The sequence below is a fragment of the Mytilus trossulus genome, chromosome 8 (genome assembly GCF_036588685.1).
Source record: "Mytilus trossulus isolate FHL-02 chromosome 8, PNRI_Mtr1.1.1.hap1, whole genome shotgun sequence".
NCBI lineage: Eukaryota > Metazoa > Mollusca > Bivalvia > Mytilida > Mytilidae > Mytilus > Mytilus trossulus.
In genome coordinates, this window is record NC_086380.1 from 74200628 (window position 1) to 74227095 (window position 26468).

Sequence of the window (26468 nt, forward strand, 5' to 3'; positions counted from 1 at the left end):
AAGTATATTAAATAGAGAGGGTCTATATAGTCCAGGCAATTACTGAAAACAGTAATATTACTATTTTATATAATATTACAAGTAAAAGTAATATTACAAAAAATAGTAATATATTTCTTATATTACTAAAAACTGTAATTTTGTTATATTACTGAAATGTGTAATATAGTCTCTATATTACTTAAAACAGTAATATTACTAGAAAATGCCTATATTACATAGAACTGTAACATAAGGCTTAAAGTCACTAATGCTGCCTTTAACTCGAGGCTGGAGACAGCATGACGTAGTTTTAGTATCATATTACATGGTAAATAAAAGATGGATCAAAATCAGTTTCATCACTTCTGCAAAATCAGATGGAGACGCCAGAGCAACCAAATATGGAGTTGGAAAACACTTCCAGTACTGAGTAAGTTGAAACATTTTATTATATTGTGAAGGATATAGAATTTTTAAGTAAATAAAAGTATTTTATTCTGATAGTGTAATGACTTGTGATAATTTTAGACATGGTGCAATAGCACCGTGATGTTTATCTTGTTAGCGGTAAGCAGTTTAAAGAGGGCACATAATGTATATCCACGTGTTTAACATGGGGAACAACTCATGTATGTCTTGTAATATTTCGCGGTAAAATGGTTTTTACTGCACAAGTAGTTGGTACATATTGAAAAACGTTGTTTGATTGTTATGAAAATAAAATAATTAAAAAGAAATTGTTTTTCTCGGAAGGCGGCTGAGAATTTCAGAACATCAAAGGAATCACCGTTTTAACTTGTACTAATTTGCGGTAAAAATGATTGTTACTGCAATTGAAGTTTGTACACAATGACGAACATATATAATTGTCATGAAAATGAAAGACTAAAATGTAATTGTTTTTAAAAAGATAATTGTTTTCACGCGAAAGCTGAAAATGCAGAAACATCAAAGTGATCACGACCGTATTTAAATTATACCAATTTTGTGTATAAACTACACATGTATTGAAAATATTTATTATAATGTAAATAAAAGATTACAACATGAATAGTGTTCATCGAGATCGGAGAAATTAAGAAACATCAAAGGAGTTTCCGTATTTTAACATAAGCTTGTCAAATCAACGAGTTTTATGAGGTGATTATTGTTTATTATAAACTACCAGTATTTCACGTTTGTAAAAATAGGAAAATCGGAAAGATTGATTACGCAATCATAGTAATGATGTTATAAAAATTCAAAAACAGAATTGTTAAAGGGCTTCATGGGTGAAAAACATTTTTCTTTTTTTTAATCTGTATCCGATTTTCGGAGTTTGGATAAGCATAGCTGTATGGGTTTATACATCCATGGAGGGGGATAGGACCTTTATCGTTACTCCGGGATGGGTTGTTTTTAAGCTCGGTATTCCGGGAGATGGGAATTTTTTTTTTCGAATTTCGGGATTCGGGAGATTTTTTTTTTGAAATTCGGGACCTCAGGATTTCGTGTGTTTAAGTCCGGGATTTCTGGATCAGGACCCCTCCTACCTCCCCTCATCTATGGGGTTATTAGCCGACCTTTTTCTTTTCTTTGCCCACTGGTTGATATTATTTTTAACCGAAGAAAATTTTAAAACAAATTGTAGAGGGAGCGAAAATCATGTTTTTAATTGACAATATCTAAACGGAAGTTTGAAGTTTCCGGAATCGGAAAATCATAGCAACTTATATGTTTTGGACAAAGATGTTTTGGAATTATTGAAACGTATATACATGCATCACTAAAATATACGTCCTTGCTGGGATGAAGAGAAAATCAAACACATAGTGGTTGAATATTTAAAAGTTTTTTTTTTCATTTTAACTTTATTCACGTAAGAGGACGTCCATGTGGTATTCTTGGGAGGAGGATTTTGAAAATTCACATGTCATTGCAGTGACTAAAACAAATAACGAGTCTTTGGAAGATAATTAAAATGAAAGTGCGTGTGGTAAAGCTGCGGAAATAAACAATTCAATATTAAATAAATATAGGACTTCGATAATTATTGAAAATAGTCCCCTATATCCAAATTTATGTAACATGTGTATAATTTAAAATAATTTATAGAATCAAATTCAAAATTTAGAAAACACAAGTCACGAATTTTATTGAAATTAAAAACCTCGTGTGCTCCAAAATTTATATAACATTATTAACAATGGCTTGCCCCGCGTACGCGATCACCTTCGATACCCTTAAAAAAACTGATACAACTGATAAATTATTTTTACGAAGTCAAGAAGAATTATTACAGAAAAAGTTATGTTCAAGTTTGTTATAATAATCAGAATATGTTGATGCAAGGTCAATTGATATCGATTTTTTTTCATTGGTTAAGACTGAGAGCTGAATTCGATATTAATTTTTTCATTGGTCTAGACAGACATCTATTTATAAAAACAACCAATGAAAACACGCTGATCACGCTAACTAAAAATAGCCTATATTGTTTATTTACAACTCGAGATTTACAATTTTTGAACATTTATATTAACGAACTGGAACTTTTATACTATTATAATAGTTACGATATATTAATTTAACCTTCCACGTTTTTAAGGGGAACACCTTAGGAACCGGTAATTCGTCTATTTTCTTTTTTATTTTCACATTAATTTTTTACTAGACCTACTTGAAGCTGGGTTTAATCAGAGACATATAATATTATATGTCTCCGTCAGTTAAGTAGTAAAACAATAATATTGTTTACTGCATTTACAATTTTAACAAATCCAGGAACTCTTACATGATTCGGCCCCCATGATTCTACATTCTAACTTTTACCTTTTCATGTACCGACGGCTAATCAATCACGTATATCTTAATTAGCTGTCAATCACAACAAGGAATCAATAATTCGATACGGGAAAACGAAATCTCAACAGATCGATCATTTTCTTGAATGAATGTAACAAGATTGATACTAGTAAAATAAGCTCGAATATTTCTGCGCTGCACAGATCTAATTGTTCTTGTAGTGTATTTTTTTCTTCCAATCATTTTTTTGTACATGAAATGATGCCTTCGTTTCTATTGAAGTGATTGATGATGGATATAAAAGGGGCACAATAAATGAATGACATAGTTATACTGCTAAAGAATCTGATTGTCTAGAGAGGAAATTAATCACAGTTTGATTTTAATTTACTTCTTAACTGACCGTTGATTAAACCAAGCTTCAAGCTGCGTGATTACATAATAACTTATCGATGGACGTGTAAATACTGACATGTTTATTGGAATAGTAAATATATTTTGATTGGTTTTTGATACAAGTCAATATCACAGATTAAGATCGATTATTAGGTCACTGGTGAACTCTTCTGATCATAAACACACTCTAAGACATAAGCCCGGATTTACATATATATTTCTACAAATTTATATCAGCATGTTATCAGTGATCAGTTAGATATAAATTATGTGGACACACTTTCTTAGTGGTTCACTAATTATAACCAGATGTTGACCACAAAATGTTAAGCTGTAAATTCATATTTCTCTATGTCTTTCCTCCAGGCTCCATTGTATTTCTGAACAATAACTATGATTTTTTTTTTAATTTATCTGAAGAAATTTTCTTTTACAGATGGTTTTCCAATTTGAATGGTTTTTACACTAGTAAATTTGGGGCCCTTTATAGCTTGTTTCACATGTCAATGTGACTGAGTGTTTTGGAAATAAAGCATATTGTATTGTATTGTATTGTATTGTATTGTTCGGTGTGAGCCAAGGCTCCATGTTGAAGGCCGTACATTGACCTATAATGGTTTACTTTTTTAAATTGTTATTTGGATGGAGAGTTGTCTCATTGGCACTTGTACCACATCTTCCTATATCTATATTTAGTTTTTTGTGATATTATGGACAACTTCCCCTGCAATTATATGAAATCAAATTGTGTTCCTTGTATTTCTTAAACTAATAAAAAAAAATGTACCATTAAAAACGAATAACATTAACGGTACATTTATTTTTTTATAAACTTTTTATTACTGTTTCTATTTACTTAATAACTTTAATAAAATATTACAATTTATTGAATTATTTCAAAGTGATGTGAATTCAGGGAAAACAAAAAAAAAACATAAAAGATTAGCCTAACCATTACAAATGGTGTGGTTTATGCCATAGATATTGGCTAAAAAGACAATTTGTTTAACCCTCCCCCTTTTATTTAAATCTGGTATTTTTCTTAGTTTTCTATCAATTTCAATAAACTACAAGAAACTACAACATCAGAATTATGTCATCCTTTTTTTTTTAAGTGTGTGATATTTGCTACTACCCAAAACAATTAACATATTATATACTATGAATTACAATAAAAACTGAATCCATTTTAAATATGAACATAAACTATGATATAATTACTGTAATAGTTTTCTTTTTTTTATTTAAACTTCTGATTTTCATCTTACACATGATCAAACTTTATTGCTATATTTCTATATCAATATTCACTAGAATTCATTTATACACATTTATAACTGTACTTCAAAATAAATGCTGAAAATAATATATTAAGTAATGTGATATGTATGTGACCAGTTATTTAGGGGATTAAGATAAACAAACCCAGCATGGTACTGGTCTGGGGGTAATTGGCATCAGCATTATAAGAGTAGCTGGAAATTCCGGCTTATGTCTTAGAGTGAATATAAAATCTGTGTTTTAAACCAGAGACATATGTGCATACATGTGTCTCTATTTTATAAACGAATATGAATAAATGTTAAGTGCAAAGAATGTTAGTATCATTATATATATGTATATACAATTTAGATATGGGATATGTCTTTATAATACAATTCTCCCTTTGCCATTTTTTTGTGATTTTCATTTCGAAATTTTATCAACCAAACGTGTTAACAATATTTGTATTAAACTGAACATTGTTGTTTTTCTGAACCCCTTATTTTCAAAGATTTTCGTTGCATACAGTAAGTTATAAGGTTTATTTTCTCTGTTTAAATTACTATGTACATGTATGAGGCTATGATTGGGTCACCTTTCATAAGGATATTTATGGGATTTTCAAAAAAGAGAATAATGGGACCAAATACTGTAATTACCATACTAAAGAAATGAAGAAATATAAAGAATAGATTGATTTATTAATTGTTGGTTGCTTAACGTCCAGTGGCAAATACTTCATGCATGTAGGACAAATATGAAAGACACAAATTGACAAACGAAAAAAAGAAATAGAGTGATATGGTAAAAAAATAAAAGATATATAACTATAGGAATGATAACCTGACACACTATTAATTACCGCCCAGAATCGCATATGTATATATCTATTATATATAAACGAGTATACATGTCTAATTAAATGTTTATTTTTGTCTCACTGTGCCAGCTTCCCACCCTAAACCTAAATCTCCTCATTTGTTTCTCAGGTCGGAGACGTATATATATGTTCTGTTTGGACAGTCAAGTTTTTTATTAAACTGTGTTATAAAATCTTTTCTGATTTAGTTTTAATTGTTACATGGTTTTGATCTCATAATCTTGAGGTCTGGCATGAAGTGTTTTCCTTGGCAATTCTTTAGATATCACATCGAATGACAAATTTCATAAATAGGTTGTGTCCATTAGCAATCCTGTTTCACTTAAATGAAAAAAAAAAAATTGAAATTCTAAGATTTAAACCTTCTGAAGGAAACACCAGAATTATTTATTTACAGAAAGAGTTACTTTCGATATTTTTATAATAAATTTTAATAAATAACCAGAACTCAAACCTGTGTAATAGATGTACTGCTTGTTGTTAAGACCATTAAATCTTTATTATGTTATATAAATACAAAGATAACTTGTATGAGTGTTATTGAGTACATTGTTGTCTATAACAAATGTATATTACAGATATGTGTAATATAAAGTCCCCTTCTCTCAGTAATATTACAGATATGTGTAATATAAAGTCCCCTTCTCTCAGTAATATTACAGATATAGGTAATATAAAGTCCCCTTCTCTCAGTAATATTACAGATATGTGTAATATAAAGACTGTCCCCTTCTCTCAATAATATTACAGATATGTGTAATATAAAGTCCCCTTCTCTCAGTAATATTACAGATATGTGTAATATAATTAAGTCCCCGCATCTCAATAGTATTACAGAAATCTGTAATATTAAATCATTGTAGATCAGTCATATTAATACAGCAATGGGTAATACAGTAGCAGTTCCAAAAAAATGTTACAAGGGGACAAGTCCAGTCATGCTTCAACTATTTCTTATATATATTCAACCAAATTTTTGACCAAAAATGAGGGGTCTGAGGCTCCCTGAATCTGCATATGATGCTTATGAAAACAAAACTTGAGTTTATATTTACACTTTGTATAAAAGAAATTGTTGATTACAGACATTTCAAATAGACAGCAAAGAGTATTTTCATTTGTATCAAAAGGACGTACACATTGAAACAATATACTATAATGGCAAGATGAAGGGTTATAACCCTTTTTACTAGGTTTGACTATTTGGGATATTCACTGACTCAATTGTTTTATTATACCAACAAGCAAATTACAATAAAAAGTAATATATTGTATCATATAAAAAAAGAAGATGTAGCATGATTGCCAATGAGACAACTATCCACAACAGACCAAAATGACACTATAGGTCGCCATACGTACAGCCTTCAACAATGAGCAAAGCCCATACTGCATAGACAGCTATAAAAAGCTCCGATAAGACAATGTAAAACAATTCAAACGAGAAAACTAACGGCCTTATTTATGTAAAAAAAATGAACAAAAAAACAATATGCAACACATAAACAAATGACAATCACTGAATTACAGGCTCCAGGAGTGACTTGGGACAGGTTGTCAAAACAATTACGTTAGAAAACTGTTTTGTGTCTATGAACATTTGGCATATATATACACAACAAAGCAACTATTTCTGTAATAAATGAATGGCCCTGAAAAGGTCCATTTTAAAGAGATATCATCACACTAAATGAGTTTTCGAGTCTTGTTTGATCTTTTACTTTGGCATTTGATGTACTTTTAACCTAGCCGTTTTCATATTAGCCAATCAAATAATCATTTTATAATGAAAGGTATTATAATACTAAATAAATCTTAGAATCATAAGCAATGAGTTGCCTAATGCACATACTCACTGTCCGGTTGTACTAGTTATAATTACATTAAAAAAAATATTCTTATATATATATATATATATATAAAAAAAAACATGAGCAAATCCAGCTTGTCAGGTATATATATATATATAATATATATATAAGTACGTCTGAGTCAGTGACAACCCTACAACAGATGTATCCATCGGATCACCATCAATGATGGTGATACATGGCTCACAGTGTACATAATGTATATACAACTCGTCTAAACATGACACTATAATAAATTATTTGTATTCTGATATATGGACTTTCAATTTAAACAGAAATAAAGAAAAAAAACACTATCTGGCCTGCATTGAAAATATTTCTGAATAGTTTAATATTTATTGAAATCTTTAATAACAGTAACTGAAAATCATCTAAAGTCGAGGGACAAGGACACTTATATCATATAATCTTTGTATTCAGTGGTTAGGATGGGCCACTGAAATAGTTCTCTATATCTGCTTTATTAGAAATGTTATGTTGAGAAATTTATACTTTACAGTACATATATACAGATGGAAGAATGCCATCACATTTGAGGGAATCCCAATTTTCACAACTCATTAGCTTCACAGTTTGAAGTCATTGTATATACTACTCTTCCCAATAAACTGACCACAGATGTTACACATAGATTATCTGATAAGAAAGTCAAATTCTGGCATTTTCTGTCTTTACTTGAAACATAAATACATCTTCTACCTGCATGACTTGTAACAATATCTATATATTGTATATACAGAGTCTGATGGTTTGATGGTTTCCAGATAATAACTTTAGTATAGAAAATAGAAATCAATAAAATTTTAATGCAAGGTTTATAACCTCTTTAAGCAAGGAGGTTATAATATAACCTCCTTGCTCTTAAGGAAAGTTGGGATTAATTTTGGGGTTTTTGGTCCTAACAGTTTAGGAACAATGGGCCCAAAAGGGGTCAAAATAAGCATTTTTCTAGTTTCGAGACAATAACTTGTGCCTAAGTGTATGGATCTTTCTGAAATTGTACCACAAGGTTCTATTCATAAAAGAAAGGTTGGGATTGATTTTGGGGTTATGACCAAAACTGTTTGGGAATTAGGGACCAAACAGAGGCCGCAAGACCAATACTTTTCCAATACTTTGTATAAATTGCTTATTTCTTGACCAATTTCAATGAGGTTTTATTCTTGAATTCTTGGGGTTCTTAAATATGCTGAATCTAACCATGTATTAAGTTTTTGGAATTTGGTTCCTTTTTTTAAATTTGTCCACATGAGGTCAAAAGGGTCCAAAATTAAACTTTGATAATTTCATCAAAAATTGAAATATTGAAGTTCATTGATATGCCAGACCCAACCGTGTATTTAGATTTTTGATTTTGGGTCCCATTTTCAAATTGGTCAACATAATGGTCCAAAGGGTCGGTCCAAAATAAATTTACTTTGATTTTAACAAAATTTCAATTCTTGGGATTCATTGGTATGCTGAATCTAATCATGTATTTGGATTTTTGATTATGGGCCTAGTTTTCCAGTTGGTCCGAGTTGGATTCCAAAATATAGACCAGATCTGGATTTTAACAGTCTTAAAATACACACACTTTGGCTGATCAATGCATTTGAATGGGTACATATAGTTGGACGCCCTCCCCTTTGTCCTGGGTTGGGAACCCCCTTTTTAAAATGGCTGGATGCCCCTGAATTACATTGACATGTTTTATTAAAACATAAAATTTAAATTATAAATTATCATAGCATTTCTAAATTATATGCAGAAATCAGCTTATTTTTATCAATATTCAAAGAAGAAAAGAAATTTATATTTTCTAATTAAGTTATGGATTAAAACATTGCAAAAATGTTATGAAAATAGAAACCGCCTTGTCTATAAAAGAGATTATAGATTACATAATGTATTTAGTGGATGTGAGAACCACTATACCTACTGATTTATTACTTGTATAAACAATCAATTATGGATAGCAGGAAAAATCCTGGCTGTAAATTTAGATTAAATATGTCTAAAGGTCAGGGTTTTTTTTAATTTGCATCATTTTATCATCAGAGGATGTCAGGATGTGGTTAAAACCAAAGTTGTAAATTAATCCTCACATTAGATATTTGACTGAGCTATCAACAGTTGATGCCATGAATCTCATAGTTTGACAATAAATGCACTGATTAACTTTAACAACTTTTTGAAAAAGGAATTTCCAATGTGTCAGCAACTTTTAAGTGGGAATGACAAATTAATTTCTATCTTTTTGACTGCAAAAAAGAAGAACACATTTGTACATGATGCATTTCTATGTCAAGTCAAAATTGTCCACACTTGTTTCAGAAACAGTTAAGGAGGTTCACTACTGACAATTTCAAAATAACAAGCTTTTCATAACATAAATATACATTTATTGGAGATTAATAACTAATGGAACCAAAAGAACCTAAAAAAAATATATTTAGGTCAATGTGTTTGTTTTCCAGATATGAGCTAGGGAAATTTTGGTGGGAAAATGTTTTCTCTTGATTTTTTTATAGCTCTATCATAGACAAAGTAAAGTTCTCAAAAACTAATACAATACAATACAATACAGTATTTTTATTTTCCAAATTAAAGGGCATATTACAGAGTGATTAAAGAAACATAAAATAATAGAAAATAACAACTTTTCTAGATGGCTTTATGATTACACATGTTAAAGATTTTTAAAGAGAAAAATGGGGGTCGATGGGCAAAATTTTGTACGGCAGTCATATGAATAAAACCAGAGGATTTTGAAAATCTGACAAGAATTCCAGAACATTCTTAAGATCGGAATCCAATTTCCTAACCAAAATGCCTGAACTTAGAACCAATATAACATAAAATATTAATTCTAAGCACACTGTGAGTGTATTGAATGTTTTAAGAAAACAATTATCACAAGTACAGGACAGAGAAAGATAATATTATACTTCATTCTTTCTTTTCAAACAAAACAACATTTATGTTTCCAGTGAAGCAGTGCTTGCCAGACACCTGAAGATTCTTGAAACATCCTGCAGAATATGTGGTAGTAAAAAATTGCACAAATCATCAAGAAAAAAAGACGAGTTTGTTACTGAGTTTAAAGAAATGTTTAATATTGATATCATCTTAGATGTACCAGAAATTCACCCAAATGCCTTGTGCAGAACTCACGAACAGTTATTATTGAAATACAGAGAACAAAAAAAACACCAAAATATGCACACTTTTAAGACCAGCATCCAAGTAGTAGATTTCAACCCACATACTGACTGTTGTAAAATATGCAATGTTACCCGAGGAAGAAAAAGGAAAAGGACAGGAGTAAACAACCCTCGTATTATACCTGTAGTATCCTTGAATCAGCCTCAATGCGAAATAGAAACCACAGATTTAGATGAACAATATAATGCTTCACCAAGTGATGTCAATGACTATTCTGATTATCTAGTTGAAGAAACATCCGAACCTTCACCTGCTGAAAGGAATTTTGAATTTGAAACCAATTTGTATGAAAAAAAGGAGCAAGAGAGTAATGTCAAAGATAAATGTATTGTTGATGATTTATTGACCAATATTGAAAATTTAACAGAAACAAGTAGAAAGTACTTCCTTAGTGAGCTCATTTGTAAACTGTCAAATGAGGAAGTATCTGAACTTGCATTTATTATTGGGAGACAGCAGCAGCAAATTTTTACAGATGATATAGAAAACATTTCACAGCAATATACAAGCCATTCATTCTTGACAGAGTTAAAAGCTGAAAAATGGCTGTCAGAACGAAACAGTGCTTTGATTCAGTTCATTTCTGGAATCACAAAATTTTCAATATCAGATGCAGCTGAAAATATGAAAATAGCTGTTTGTCGAATAGTTGAGCAAATTTATGCACTACGTTACCAGAAACTTGTTGCACCAATATCATTTCTTCTCTCACTTAATATATATTCTAAAACAAGTAGCAGAGCTGTTGTTGACTTAGTCAGTAAAACAAGCCCAAGCGGAACTTACAATACACTGCAGAAGTGGATTTCAAAATCTGGAACATCTGCTCCACCATGTCCACCAGGTACAGTTATGGCTGCCTTTGATAATGAGCAAGTTGTTGCATATAAACGGGGTATAGCTCCTAATCAAAAGTCTAAGTGCTCAATTATTACCACTGTGCTGTATGCATCTATGTCATCAAAGAATACTATTCCCATGTTCATTCAAGAAATAGATATATTAAAGCCTAATAACTGGTTCACTCTGAATTTTTTTGAAGAACGTCTTAAAAGCATCAGGGCAAAACAGCATGAAGATGGAAATCAATTGGAGGAACATATTATGAGGGACAAAGAGACATTTGTACAAGGTATCACTGAAATAAGGGAACAGACATGCGATGAATATGAACAGCTAGAAAAGCTGCATTTTGAACAACTGCACCATTTCATTCAGAATGCCATTGATGCTGTTAGATATGAGCATAAAATGAATGAGGAAGAGGATTCTTACCTTGATGAAATTGACAAAAGAACACATGAAGCAGAGAGAAGGAAAGATATTTTAGTTTGTACGTTATGCAATGCAGAGAATGGCAAGAACAAGATAGTATGTGATAATTGTAAGAGGAGAGAAGGACTTAAAGAAGCAAGAATCAAGAAGAAAGATACCGACACATCTGGAACCAACAAAAAATCAATGTCAAAAACTGAAGAAATAAAGATCAGCAAAACAGATGATAACCAAGATTCTAAATATATACGATACCAACATGTTCCATCCAATCATAAGGGGCCAACATCTACAACTTTAGGCATGCCAGCATTTGTCAACCCTAACAGCAATGAAACTGTGTCTTTAGTTCTAAGGCATATTGGAATCAATATGGGAATTAAGAGATATGGGGGTAAAGAACGTAGTTGGGCCTTTGTCTGTTGTGATGGTAGACCACACAGTCTTTACCAAAAAATTCTAGAAGAATCTGTCATGTGTAACCATTGTAACCAGACTTTTTCAACAAGGAACACCTATAAAGAGCACCACAGATTAAAACATCAACCTTTACGTCCTTTTTGTTCTAGGGAATTCGACTGTCTATACATGCGTATTGGAGGTGGTCACTTTGAAATGAATGCTATGAAAGCATTCTTTGAACTAAACTGGACACCCTTTTTAGAAAAATTATGTGAGCTTATGGGGTTTAAAACAGAAAATGCAAAACATTTTGCAAAAACTTGCAAAGATCATCATGTAGCTTGGCAACTTCTTCTCACTTTCCACACTTCCTCTCTGAAGGAGATGGTGATACCATTCATCAGAAGCTTGAAAGAAACTAACTTAGAAGCCACTGTTGAAAATTATTTCCGCTTTTATAAAGAATTTTTGGCACACAACTCTAACCATGCATTCCTCCATTTGCAAATATGCAGATTTTCCCAAGCTATTATTAATTTCAGAATGGGTATGAGACGTAACAATGCTGAACTTGTAAAAAGCGCAAAATATCATCTGAAAGAATTATTCTATGGACGCTTTCATCCCCACTATCAAAACATTGAACTTTTTGACTGTATTCAGTACAAATTCATGCCTGATGAAGTAAAGAAAGTTTGGGATGATACCATTTCTTTCACAGTGAGTGGAGATCCATCAAAAGGGCAGGACCTTGATTTTGTTTTGGAGGAAAAGAACAAAACAATAAAACAATATCTACCCAGTGGAACTGTGCCATCAGACGAAACCTGGAAATCAATTTGCTGTAACATCACTTTCTTTGAGTCTTTGCAAGATAAATTAACAGACCTCCTCGGTTTATCAAAACAGTCAGAATATGGAACAAAAATAATTGATATTAACAATGCCATCACCTCCTACCGCCCAGTTTTAAGGCAACATCTATCTACAATGAATGACGAACACACTTCTGTTTGTGGAAAGAAACTCCATTCAGAACTAAACACCTTTCTGGAACAGTCAACACAGAGAAGGCAAGAAAAGATAAATTCTTGTATTCTTGGTATCCCAACAGATAAACCAACAGGTGGACCGGTCTTCATCACACCAGACGAGGAAAAAAAATATGAGAAAAAAATGACAAAGGCTGAATTAAGAGACTCAATTAAAACAATGATCGGAAAGCTTTTTCGTAATGTTGAACTTCAGACTCATTATTCTGCAGTTTTAGACAGCCTGAATGATACTACACAGACAAATAAGGATACCTATCTCAATCTTTACTTTGAATTACAGGATGTAACTGACAATATTCAAACTGAACTTGATAGCTTTGAAAATGAATGATATAAATTTTGAATCAGATAATACACATTACTATTAATTTGCATATTTATTAAGATTAAGGTCTTTTGCTGGGCATATTGTTTTTTTTTCTTCAGATTTTCTGAATCTTCTGGTTTTTAATCATTCGAGATTAAAACATAAATTATGTTTCCACTATTAGCATCCAGTTTTCTATTGCGTGCAGAATAATTAGTCATTTGTTTTAATCTTTAAAAGAAATGTTGTTATTTCTTTTAATAAAATTTCTTTATTGATAAAATTTAAAAATTCCAAGAGGGAACGCTTTTCCGACCATATTGTAATGGGTTATAGTCCTTAGAAATAAGCTCATAGTTCTGTAGTTTTGTTTCATTCTATATAATCCTTTAATACCGGTAATCTACTTTCAATAATAATTTATTAGCTATATAAGTATAATTTAGGCTTGTTTTTTTTGTATTTCAGAGTGGCTTCATATATCCTTAATTAAAAATTCATATTTTGACATATTTGAGAGCATCTAAACTTTATCATTGAAATTTTCTAGTTAATCTACTTATTTTTTAGTAAATAATATTTGTTAAAGAACATATGCCTCTAAAACAGTTTATACCTAATTATAAATAAAAGTATTGATTTATGAATTTTATATTTTTGTCTTCTTTGTTTTATGTTTTTATTTTTACTTAATATTACCAAACAGAAAAAAAATTCATTCTCTCAGATGTAATTCTATTAATTTTTTTACAAACATTTGAAATTTAGTAAGAATAATCAGGCATCCAAAACTAGCAAATCTAATTGGGACAAACACATAGATGAATCAACAAAAGAGCCAAGCACATGTTTAAAGAATTGTAATGATACTTAATGTAAACAAACTTCTAAAAGCTAATTAGTAGCAAATGTCAAAATAATAGGATCAAAAGCATCCATACCCTTAAATAAGCTACTTTCAAGATTAACTTCTTATCTTAAACTACTACTACACACTCATTGACATAAAATTACTGATAAATTTGTCAGCCTCTAATTAAGTCGTCACATATTACATGAATAATATTTCAGAATTTCAATTAGATTGTTGCAAATATATATGATTAATTCAAATTCCATCTGAATAAAACACATTAATTTCAGATACAGTTTTGTCATCTTTTAACACCCCCTTTTTTATTCTTTTATATGAACTGATCATGTTTCATTGTATGATGTGGTATCTAGCAGCATGGGGTTAATTTAAATGACATGTTAATTTGTAGTTATGCAGTTTACTGATAAAAAATCCTGATAAGGTGCCAGGATTGACTAGATTATTTGTTAGAAGTGCTTTGTTGATAAATAAAGATCATCTGTTTCAACCCTGGTTTAACCATAAAACATGGAAAAAATTTGAAATGCGTGATATATTAATGCTATCTAAATGCAATTTGGGACCTTGGTATTTATAAGAATTGAAATTTCTTGCCCTCATCATATATTATGAAGCTTTAACTTTTTTTTAAATCTTGGGTTGGAGACAAACTGGAAGTTATCAGTTTTTAAATAATTTACAAACAGATAATTTATTTCCATTTTAGTTATTTTTATGTTAACCATCATCTAGCAAGTGACACAGTCTACATTGTTTGTTGTTTTGTCCATTCATTTTATTAGCTTGTTTATTTTTATATTGACCTCAAAATATTATGTCATGTCAGATATGAACAACTTTAATGAACTTAGTTACCTTAAAAAAAATCATGCATATTTTTTCCAAAACTTGAGACATTCTATTTCAAGGCCTCATGATAAAGTTAATTAGCTATTTACAATGTTAATAGTTTAGTCCATTAGGAATGATGTATTAACATCTGCTAGGTTTACAACACTGAAAAGCTGTTTGAGGACCAAAATCCCCAAATTGTTTTCTCCATACACATGATACAGCTAAGGTAATCAGTGCCCTAGGTAAACAAATTCTTACTATTTTGTAACTGATTAATTTGTTGTTTTTTTGTTTTTTTGTTGTTTTTTTTTTGGGGGGGGGGTATTATTTGTTAAAATCTTACATCTTTTTTATTTTTCAATAGGGAAACCAATGAAACCTGCAACACCACATCAACACCTAAGCTGTTGCCAGGAAAAAATAAACAGTACAGGACTCCAGATGAAGCATTTAATGCTGTTAGGTCTAATGAGAGGAGGATTAAATCCATGGCTATCAAGCAGATAGTTAAAAACATAAAAAAATTAGCTGATCTGCAAACAATAGATCTCTCCCTTATATTTTGTGTAAGGGATGAGGTGCAGAAGAGGCAACTCATAAAATATTGTGGCCATGGAGAATTTCTCCAAAGACTTAAAAATGTTGAGCCTGTGCTGAAACAGGAGGAATTCGTCAAATCAACAAGTTATGAGGAATTCCTTCCAAAAGTACAGGCTCAAGCTGTAAAGTATGCGACACCATCCAAATTGTCATGTGGGCCTGGTGTGTCAAAAAACTTGGCACACCAACAGAAACAACAACTGGAAGAAACTGAAGTCATTCCAGTTGAACACGAAAAGTCAATTACATTAGGTAAATCCATTTATATGATTTAAAAAAAAATCAAAACTTTAATTTCATTTTGATTTAGTTAATGATTTTGGAAATTTCAGAAATGATTGCATCAAAACTATAAGATAATAAAAAGGACAACAAGCTAAGGAACTGAGGTCAAAATGTGATTTTTATCTCATAGACAGTGTGTGATTGTACCACATGATTTATTGATCAACATAATGCCCCTTATCAGATTTAATTGAAATCATGTGAACTACCTATTCTAGCAAAATATTTCACTTTAATTGAAAAATTTGTTAATAGATGTTTTCATCCTAACTGACTGTATACTATGAAATCATTTTATTTCACAGAAATAAATTCTCCTAAACAAAAGCAAAAGAAAAAGAAAAGCCAACCTGCAAAAAGAAAACTGATAAATGGTAACTGTAATTACTACTTTTCACCTAAAAGTTGTCGTATATTTTTGAATATAATAATAAAAAAAAGTTAAGGTGTATACATATTTATATAAAAACAGAAAAGAGAATGAAGTATAAATTCCAACAAGACAACTTTCCACCTAATGACTAGGACAGTAATTTAAAAAGCTATCAGATAATGTATAGAAACAAGAATTAAAACATGTACTTTAAAAAAAACTGCTAAAGAACACCACTGAGACTCCACTGCATAGGTCAGATAGAGATGACCAAGAATAAAATTGAGAAAGGAAATAGGGAATGTGTTAAAGCTAAAACAACCCGACCATAGTGAAGACAAAAGCCGAAGTCCACCAGTCGAAACATGCATGTATAATAGTTCAGAAAAATGATCATTACCTTAGCATTGCTTAGATATAAATTGAAATTTTAAAAAATCTACAAGACAAACAAAGGCCATATTCTAAAGTTCCTGAGTTAGGGCAGGCACAAACATTTGAATGAATAATGAACAATGAGTTAAACAAAAACTATAAAAGAAGAGACAAAACTTAAACTAAAAAAAAGTAGGCAAAACTTAAGCTTAAAAAAAGTATGCAACAGAACATTTACCTAGGATGGAAAAGTATCTAATTTGCATGGTTTTTTTTTTAGAATCCAAAGAGAGGGATGACAGTGAGGAGGAGGATGAAATTGGGGAACCAATTAGACTAATTAATAAGACCAATGAACCTGAGGTTTGTTTTAATTTTTCAATAATTTCACAAACAGCTTCTTTTTCCAAGTTGTGTTGATTTCGCTCAACGAAATTAGTCATCAGCATTATTAAATCAGCATGTGTGTTCTCGAAATAAATATTATTATTATTATCGTAGTATCCATCTAAGTTCTGTGTTTGAAATAAAAATGCTTTGATAGTTAACATTATATTTTTGTTTGATAGCTTATAGAACACATAGAGCCTTCCATGTCTAAGCAGAAAAGAAAGAAAGGCAAAACGCATCAGAAAATACAGGCTGCAAAACCCAAATTGATCTATGGTAACTTTATTAGCAAATAAATTCATTTCTATCATAAAATTTCAAGCAAACTTTATTAAGTACAAATGTAGTACATTTGTAATGCAGTATTTTCTACAATTCTTTTTTTCATATTTTAATGTTTTTTTTTAAATTAATACATTTTTTATGGTTTAACTTTAATGTTTTGATTGATAAAGTATGATTAATTGTTTACCAAACAGGAACCTAAAAATGGAAGGAAAATGTTTTGTATACTAAATTTTCTTTTGAAATTCAGCACTTTGCAAACAAATAGTAAACTTTGAACGTCATCTTTATTTATATGTTTCTAATCTCAAAGTGCATATTACAGAAATTGACCAAACTTCTTTCAAGAATAATACATTTCTCTTTAATCTGTACTATTTTTATTTTTTTAGATTCAAAAGAAACAAATGAAACAGAGAAGGATGTCACTGAGGAAGTGAATACTGATGTTATTGAACCTGTGGTGAGTTTACAAATTTTACTTTTAAGAGAAAGTGTGATACTTTGATATGATTAATGATTTATTTTATTTTCATAATAATTAATTGTTAGTTTATATGTAGATTTTTAGTAACAATTATTTATCAATTTATAAAATAACAAATTAAGACGAGCAAGTGATAGAAGCAAATTATTTGAAGAAGACCCCATATACTTTATTGTTATGACAGAAAGTAAAATTGTAAGTTTTTCCCTATTATATGCCAGTGTTAAAAAAAATGAGGAAACGTAACTATGTGTTTTATTTTTTTATTTTTTTTATGTTTTCTTTTTTAGCTGTCTGAACCTATAGAGCAGATAGCCATTAACAATCAAGACCAGCAAGGTATTTTTCTGTTTTACTTAATGAAAACTCAAATCTTCAGGATGGTAAAATCATTTGGAGTGTATTAACTTGATAGGCATGATAGGATAAGACCCAAAATATGTATTTGACAGACAGTTTGAAAACAAGTATTTATAAACAAAAATTCTAAACATATGTATAACTGATAAAATGCACTGTGCTTCCCTTCCACAGTTTCAAGGATATCATTGATTGTATGGCAGATATATCATCATGATCATGTATATAGAAATTCCTCAGATTTCATAATAGATAAGAATTTATTTTAAGGTTTCTTTTCATAGGTGCTACAGAAAGAGATGACCAAGATATGCCAATCATTAAAGCCCCAGGTATTAAACTTAGAAACTTTGATAATATCTTAGTATTTTTATTACCTGGTACATGATTACTTTTACAATTTACAACACTTGAATAATCATCATAATCAGTTAACCATACTTAAACAGAATGTGATTCTTGCATATATCATTCAATCTTATTCATGCACTGAAACATGCCAAATGACAAGAAAAAATAAATAAAAAAATTGAGTTATATTTGATAGACCTGTATGAAAAATCACTTATTTTTTTTTAAAATCAACAGATACTGAAGCAATTTAGCTGCAAAATGTAACGTCTTTAGAAATTACAAATGTGCTTTAATTCATTTTTAATAGCAAAAAGGAAACGAAGAAATAATAAAAAAATAGATCAAAGAACTCTTTCCAATGACCATATAGACCAGGATGTATCACAAGACGTCCAAAATGTAAGTATTTATATAAACTTAATCATTAACAGATAACACAGAGAACAGTAGCTTACATATTTCCAAATGTAGACTTTCTCTACATGTAAAGTGTGTTTACATTATTGTTAACCAAATGTTTATATAAATGAAGTCATAATGCTTGTATGTCCATATGCCATCCCGAGGGCCTTAATTTTTTTTATAAAATACCTATTCCCTATTCTTATATTTTGTAATTATATTAAAATAAAATAGTTTTTCTAGCATTAATATGTTATTTCTCTGTCCGATCAAATCAAATAATTAGATTTATTTATTCTTTGTAGGATTCAAATTCCCAATCAGATCACGATGTAACTGCAGAGAAAGGTAAGCACACATGTGTATTTAATGAATAACTATCAAAATATGTCATTTGATTGATTATTAAGACTAAACAGTTAAATCTAATTTCTTCAAATTTTGTTCTTTAAATAATAAATTCATTTTTTTTTTGTTAAACCGGTAAAAGATAAACTGCCATTCCCTAAAAAAAAATGCTGACATTTTGGAAATTCCTTTTTAATTGTAACTTTATTTCCTGTTTACAATTTTGTTTTGTTAGATGCATATGTCAACATAATGGGTTTATTAGCATCAACAGCTGGTGAACACCACTTGCTAAAATAAAAATATGTGGTTTAAAAAACCCACTGAAACCCACTTCCTTATTATATTTTATCTGCTTTAAGATGCTTATGATTGATTAATGCTTATCTTGATATAAATGCTCAATCATTATATAAACTAAAAGAAATTAAATTGAAAATGAATAAAGATGAAATATATATGAACTTGTTATAAAATTTATTCTTCCAGATACAGAAAAAACATGGGAGATAAACTCTTATTATGCAGTTGCATTTGAGGATCGATGGTATCCTGGAGTGGTGACTGCCATCCAAGGAGACAATAAGGACTGGGCATCCATAAAATATATGCACCCTAGTGGTGAAAATTTTAAATGGCCCGGCAAAGAAGACTCTGCATTAGCACATATAAATGCCATGCTCTGCAGGGTCAATGTTAATATCTTGGCAAATGGTCGTTTATGGACAGTGTCCAATATTGGCAAAATTGATAATTTATACAAAAGTCAATCAGAACTACAAATTGTTGAAATTGATTATCAATAGACTATGTTGTTACTGTTTATAACATGCATCAAATTCTATTAAAAGATCATTTCAAAGTGAATTGTACTTTATATATCAAAGAAAAAAAATATTTGTTAAAGTATTAAATCAGGGTGTTTTTGCTAGATTGAAAGAATTACCCAAGAAGACAAAAAATTTGGCTGTTCCTCACCTGGAACACCTAAAATTCAATCAAAGCTTTTGGCTATTCATTATATCAAATTAAATCAAAAATAAAAACACATGTTATCTTTTCCATATTTTCCTTTGTATAAATTATCAATTTTGCCAATATTTGCCATAGTCAACAACAAAACAGCCTTATAAAATAGGATGTATAATGCCATAAAGAGATGGAAGATGAATTTCATTTTTTCATAACATGTACAGAACTTATTTATATATATACCTATTCTTCTTGTGAAGAATGTAATATATTTATTAATTAATTATATTGTTAACAGCATAAGTGAAATGTATAATGTAATAATTGTAAACTGTGTGCAAATGGTGACTAACATTATAATGTAATATTTCAAGATATTTAAAATGATAATTTTGGGAGGTATGTTGTAAAATCTCTATTATTTTCAGTGCTACATTATTGTATTGTTTTCCATCTATCATTTCAGGGGCAGATGCAGGAATTTTCCAAAGGGGGGTGCTATCCCAGGGCAAAGGGGGGGTGCAAAACATATGTCCCGATACAAATGCATTGATCGGCCAAAATAAAGGGGGTGGAACCCCCGGAACCCCCTCTCTGGATCCGCCACTGCATTTTTTTATTTAAAAACTATATTGTTTGGGTTTAAAAACTAATAAAAATTCTTATTCTTATTCTCTAAGGGTTCAAAAGTCATGGGGTTAAATTTTGTATACAACACTTTTACATTGAACAAAGAAATGACCAACCTTAAAACTTGTATTGGAATGGAAATAGAATTTTACAATAAGCACCATTTTTATTATCTTAGTAATAGCTTCAATCTATTACAGAAATGGTCCTTTAGATCAAACTTACAGCACTACTGTAATGCGATTCCAGTTCATTTTTTTCTATAGACAACTATTATATAAATTTTAAATGTACATTTAATTTAGGAGATGCAAGTATAATAATTGTTTTACCTTTAATTCCTAAACAATGTGAAGATTAAACTATATCTATCATTTGTTAGCTTTCAATGTTGAGTAAAAAATGAACATAATAAATTCAATTTGTTAATTTTGATTTATTTGTTGTTGCTGTTTTACTGTTCAAAAAATATATATACTACACTATATTGAGAAACAAAAACAAACAAACCTAGAAACAAATTTGTTTTTCTGTAATGAAAAATTAATTTGTACCAACTAATGGGAGATAACCCCTACTTCCTTAAAATTAATGTTATATTACAGATTTGTGTAATATTACAGATTTGTGTAATATTACATTTTAATGTAATATTACAGTTTTCAGTAATTGCCTGGACTGATATAGTATATCAATGACCGCCGTGGACTGATTAGTTAACTGAGAATTGAAAGTAAAAAGGAAACACACTTTATTTATAGTAATGTATGTTCATATTGAAATAAATAGAAATTGAAAAATTGGAAATTTTGGGAAAAAAGGAGAGGGGTTGAAAAACAATTGTCCTGTCCCCAAGTACATATAACTTTTATTTCCTTTCCTGAAATTCTCCAGTCATTAATTTTTTACAAAAATTCATCCGACAACACTTTAATACTTTCAACCATGCTCTAGATACCCGTGATTTTGTATTATACCGTTTTATATTGTAATTATAGTATATTATATGTGTATGTTCATAGTATACTGTATACAGAAAAACAGAAAGAATAAAAATTGGTATTTGGAAAAAGGGGAGGGCAAAAGAAAATTGTGACCAGTCCCCAAGTCCCTTTGACTTTTGATACCTCTCCTGGAATTCTCCCGTTATAATTGTATTTACAGTTTACATACGATCTATTTCCCCGCAATTTCTCGGGTGTGTTCTAGTATATAAAAAAGAAGATGTGGTATGATTGCCAATGAGACAACTATCCACAAAAGACCAAAATGACACAGACATTAACAACCATAGGTCACTGTACGGCCTTCAACAATGAGTAAAGCCCATACCGCATAGTCAGCTATAAAAGTTTTTTTTTCACTAAGAATCTTAAACCTTGTGAAAATCACGCTTATCTGTAGAAATTGATGTCATGTTGTTATTATCTTCTCAAATTAGATTGTCACATCAGCACTAAATGGCTATATTTGATTTCATTGTTTTTTCAAAAGTCTGCATATATACATGACTATAGTAAATTTGTTATTCGTTGTACATTTAATTTCTTAGATCAACTGTAACAACAAAATCCATAAAAATTGGTATCCCATGAAAAGAACGAATTCGAAGTAAACAAATATTTCAAAACCTTTTGTAAAACCTGTGTAGAGAAAAAACTAATTATTTATTTGCCATTTTTCAGCCCTGTATAATTGGTATAGAAGATGTTATAAACCTTTTAGAGTCAGCTTATAAATATATTTTTTTTGATTTTCAGCCATGTATAATTGGTATAGAAGACGTTATTGACCTACCAGATGTTTTATATATAGTTTTAGAATTGTACGTATGTTTTAGATTTCCGAATATCTTTATGTATATGTATTATTTATAATCACTCCAATCTTGTATAGATATTTATAGATTCTCGTTAGTCATATCAGCGAGATAGATTTTCTTGCCTAAGTCTGTGCGTTGAAATTGAGATTACCAATGATAATTTTTTTATCGCTATTTTACTTATCGCGATGTTGTTAATTTCATTGACAATGGCATGTGTGCCTTTAGTTTCTATCTTTAATCTCATATCACTCTACTGTACTTAAAATGGAATTTAGCAGTCAGTAAGATCAAAGGATTGTTTTTAAATAGCAATATAAAGAGAATATCGTATGGCTTTTCGAAGATCACATCCATATCAATATTAAACACCAATATAGTCTTCAGTGTAGGGTTGATAGGATGCTTGATATTGATAAGTCCACACATACTGTAAACTTACTTAGTTCGCGGATACTTAATTTCACGTTTTACAATTTCTAGTCCTCTTCACATTTTCTTAATTTCGCAATTTTCTTAATATCTACTTGATGTAGTTTGATAATAAGTAAAGATCCAAGTTAAACATATTCACAACAATTTATAATCATATTATTTTTCTATTCGCAAATGTCTTGAAAATAAGTTGGTTTACAGTATACATTCTATGGTAGACCTCAAATAGGTGGTTTAGGACAATTGTAGCCATATTAGTGCAATAAACATTTAACTTTTTCAACACTATAATACATTGACCCTTTAAACAAATTATTCTTTCTTAGTTTAAATGCAGTATGAATGTTTTATACAAATGAATACTTGATGTAATCACATCATTTTATTAGTATAAAAAGAAGTAAACAAAAATAATTAATTAGGGCCGCGCCAAAGGCGGGTCGCCCTATAGTGATCAGTCTGTCCGTCCGTAACACTTTCGTGTCCACTCCATATCTAAAGAACCATTATGATTTCATACTTAATACTTAACATGATTATTAACCAACACCAGAGGGTGTGTCATGTTGTATGTACAACTTCCTAGGTCAAAGGTCAAGGTCAAAAACTTTGGTTTCAGTTGACAACCCCGTGTCTTGTGGTGAAGATCGTGTCCGCTCCATATCTAGATAACCATAATGATTTCAAAGTTTATACTTGACATCCATTTTAACAACCATCAGAGGGCGTGTCATGATGTATGTACAACTTCCTAGGTCAAAGGTCAAGGTCAAAAACTTTGGTTTCGAGTTGACAACCCCGTGTCCTGTGGTGAAGATCGTGTCCGCTCCATATCTAAATAACCGTTATGATTTCAAAGTTTATACTTGACATCCATTTTAACCACCACCAGAGGGCGTGTCATGATGTATGTACAACTTCCTAGGTCAAAGGTCAACGTCAAAAAAACTTTGGTTTCAGTTGACAACCCTGTGTCCTGTAGTGAAGATTGTGTCTGCTCTATATCTTGAGAACCGTTATGATTTCAAATATTATACTTGACATCCATTTAAACCAACAACAGAGGGTGTGTCATGATGTATGTACCACTTCCTAGGTCAAAGGTCTGTCTGTCTGTTGGTCTGTCCATCGCTAACAAATTTGATCCACACTATATTTTGAGAGGACAGCTGTTATTATTTCATACTTTATACCTGACAAACATTCAACTTAACATATATATTAACCAACACCAGAGAATGTGTCATAATGTATGCATCCTAGGTCTAAGGTCAGTCTGTCGGTCTGTCCATCTGTTCTTTGTTCTTAACAAACTTCAAATAATGCTTCATATCAGATTATCCATACAACTTATTTACCCCACGTTATTGACAGCGGGGCCCACAGAGATGGCTCCCATCTCAATGATATCTAGTTAAAAATATGACTATTACTAGTATATGGATTTTCTGAATGTCTTTATATTTAGTAAACTGAATATTAATTAGAGGTAATTTTATATTATATATTTTTTTCTGTTTTTCTTTTACAGAGTAGAAGGCGGTGAATTATTTGATAAAGTTGTTAGTATAGGGCAGTATGATGAACCGACGGCTAAATTATTATTTTATCAGATTATTCATGCTGTAAAGGTGAGTTGTTTGCATAATGTCTAGTTCACACGTATATTTAATTCAAATTGAATTCGAATAGAAAGTGAATCAAATTGACTAATTGCGTTCACACACTCTTTCTTTTTAATTGAATTGATTTGAATCAGCTTATTCCAATCAACCAATTTGAAATAGAAATCAGTTTTTGTTGCTACAAATTAAAAGTTAATGTCATTCGGACAGTAAAGCAAATTTAATGTCCATTGCAATTTAAATTAGAATTTACATTTGAACATAATTTTTTCTTATGCAAATAATTTAAGTAATTCAAATTAGTTAATGCAAATCGAATTCAAATTATGTGTGAACGCAGCATAAGACACACTAGACAGCAGATCAATCTAAGCAATTTAAGGATATTGCCTTCATTAAGGCTAAAAATTCTGTGATTTGAAAGGAACGTTATGGTTGTAATGGAGCACAAGCTTCTCCTAAAAAGACATTTTTTTCCAGATAACAATTACAAATTATCCATCCAATGCTGTTTTCTACATGTGTTCATCAAAAAGTCTGGATTTTGTTCCACTTGGCTATTTAACTGCTATAATTTCATTGTTGTTTAAATATTTGGTAATTTAAATAAAATATCATAGTTTAAGCTACATCCTTATCCAAAAAAAGATATTTGACTTCTTTGACACTTATCAACCTCTTCATATAAGTTATCTTGTAGAAAATATGTTTAGGGGTAAGACTAGTGTACTGTGGCTCATATTTCAATAGGGGCCTTGGTGGCTGACTGGTCTTAATAGTTCTGTAATAACTAGCCAGTTGGAACTCCAATCTTAATTAGACATGATTGTCAGTTTTACTATCAAATGTCTTGGAGCCAAACAAATAACTTTATCAAATATTTTCTGTAAATTAAATTCATTTTTTTTTAAATTTTTACAGTCAATTTGTTTTTATTTTTTCTTAAAATTAGTTTAAAAACAAACAAACAAGTATTAGTGGCACAGAATTAAAATATTTTTATACGACCGCAAATTTTGAAAAAAATTTCGTCGTATATTGCTATCACGTTGGCGTCGTCGTCTGCATCGTCGTCGTCGTCCGAATACTTTTAGTTTTCGCACTCTAACTTTAGTAAAAGTGAATAGAAATCTATGAAATTTTAACACAAGGTTTATGACCATAAAAGGAAGGTTGGTATTGATTTTGGGAGTTTTGGTCCCAACATTTTAGGAATTAGGGGCCAAAAAGGGCCCAAATAAGCATTTTCTTGGTTTTGGCACTATAACTTTAGTTTAAGTTAATAGAAATCTATGAAATTTTGACACAAGGTTTATGACCACAAAAGAAAGGTTGGGATTGATTTTGGGAGTTTTGGTTTCAACAGTTTCGGAATTAGGGGCCAAAAAAGGGCCCAAATAAGCATTATTCTTGGTTTTTGCACAATTACTTTAGTTTAAGTAAATAGAAATCAATGAAATTTAAACACAATGTTTATGACCACAAAAGGAAGATTGGTATTGATTTTGGGAGTTAAGGTCCCAACAGTTTAGGAATTAGAGGCCAAAAAGGGACCCAAATAAGCATTTTTCTTGGTTTTTGCACCATAACGT

General features: G+C 30.4%; 3 protein-coding genes across 3 annotated transcripts in view; all 3 read left to right on the top strand.

Annotated features, from left to right (window-relative positions):
- LOC134681397 (serine/threonine-protein kinase Chk2-like) overlaps positions 1-26468 on the top strand; it is a 44885-nt gene that overhangs the window by 10329 nt on the left and 8088 nt on the right. The window contains exons 8-9 of the mRNA XM_063541006.1: positions 22755-22819; positions 24783-24882. Of these exons, the coding sequence (XP_063397076.1) occupies positions 22755-22819; positions 24783-24882 (165 nt within the window). The remainder of the gene's footprint in view (positions 1-22754; positions 22820-24782; positions 24883-26468) is intronic.
- Positions 215-16601, top strand: LOC134682116 (uncharacterized). The gene is made up of 3 exons (XM_063541701.1): positions 215-412; positions 15498-15985; positions 16324-16601. The coding sequence occupies exons 1-3, from the start codon at positions 360-362 to the stop codon at positions 16461-16463; spliced, it is 681 nt and encodes a 226-aa protein (XP_063397771.1). The 5' UTR covers positions 215-359; the 3' UTR covers positions 16464-16601.
- On the top strand, positions 17016-20253 carry LOC134682117 (uncharacterized). Its single transcript, XM_063541703.1, has 8 exons — positions 17016-17129; positions 17336-17432; positions 17834-17904; positions 18219-18267; positions 18573-18620; positions 18950-19041; positions 19350-19392; positions 19882-20253. Exons 1-8 carry the CDS (start codon positions 17031-17033, stop codon positions 20196-20198), a joined length of 816 nt encoding a protein of 271 aa, XP_063397773.1. The 5' UTR covers positions 17016-17030; the 3' UTR covers positions 20199-20253.

Coding starts and splice junctions, on each gene's coding strand:
- LOC134682117 (XM_063541703.1), top strand. CDS start 17,031: ATGGTTTTTTTTTTAGAATCCAAAGAGAGGGATGACAGTGAGGAGGAG. Junction 18,621..18,949: donor GCCAATCATTAAAGCCCCAG/GTATTAAACTTA, acceptor CATTTTTAATAG/CAAAAAGGAAACGAAGAAAT. Junction 19,393..19,881: donor CGATGTAACTGCAGAGAAAG/GTAAGCACACAT, acceptor TTATTCTTCCAG/ATACAGAAAAAACATGGGAG.
- LOC134682116 (XM_063541701.1), top strand. CDS start 360: ATGGAGACGCCAGAGCAACCAAATATGGAGTTGGAAAACACTTCCAGT. Junction 413..15,497: donor GAAAACACTTCCAGTACTGA/GTAAGTTGAAAC, acceptor ATTTTTCAATAG/GGAAACCAATGAAACCTGCA. Junction 15,986..16,323: donor CGAAAAGTCAATTACATTAG/GTAAATCCATTT, acceptor TTTATTTCACAG/AAATAAATTCTCCTAAACAA.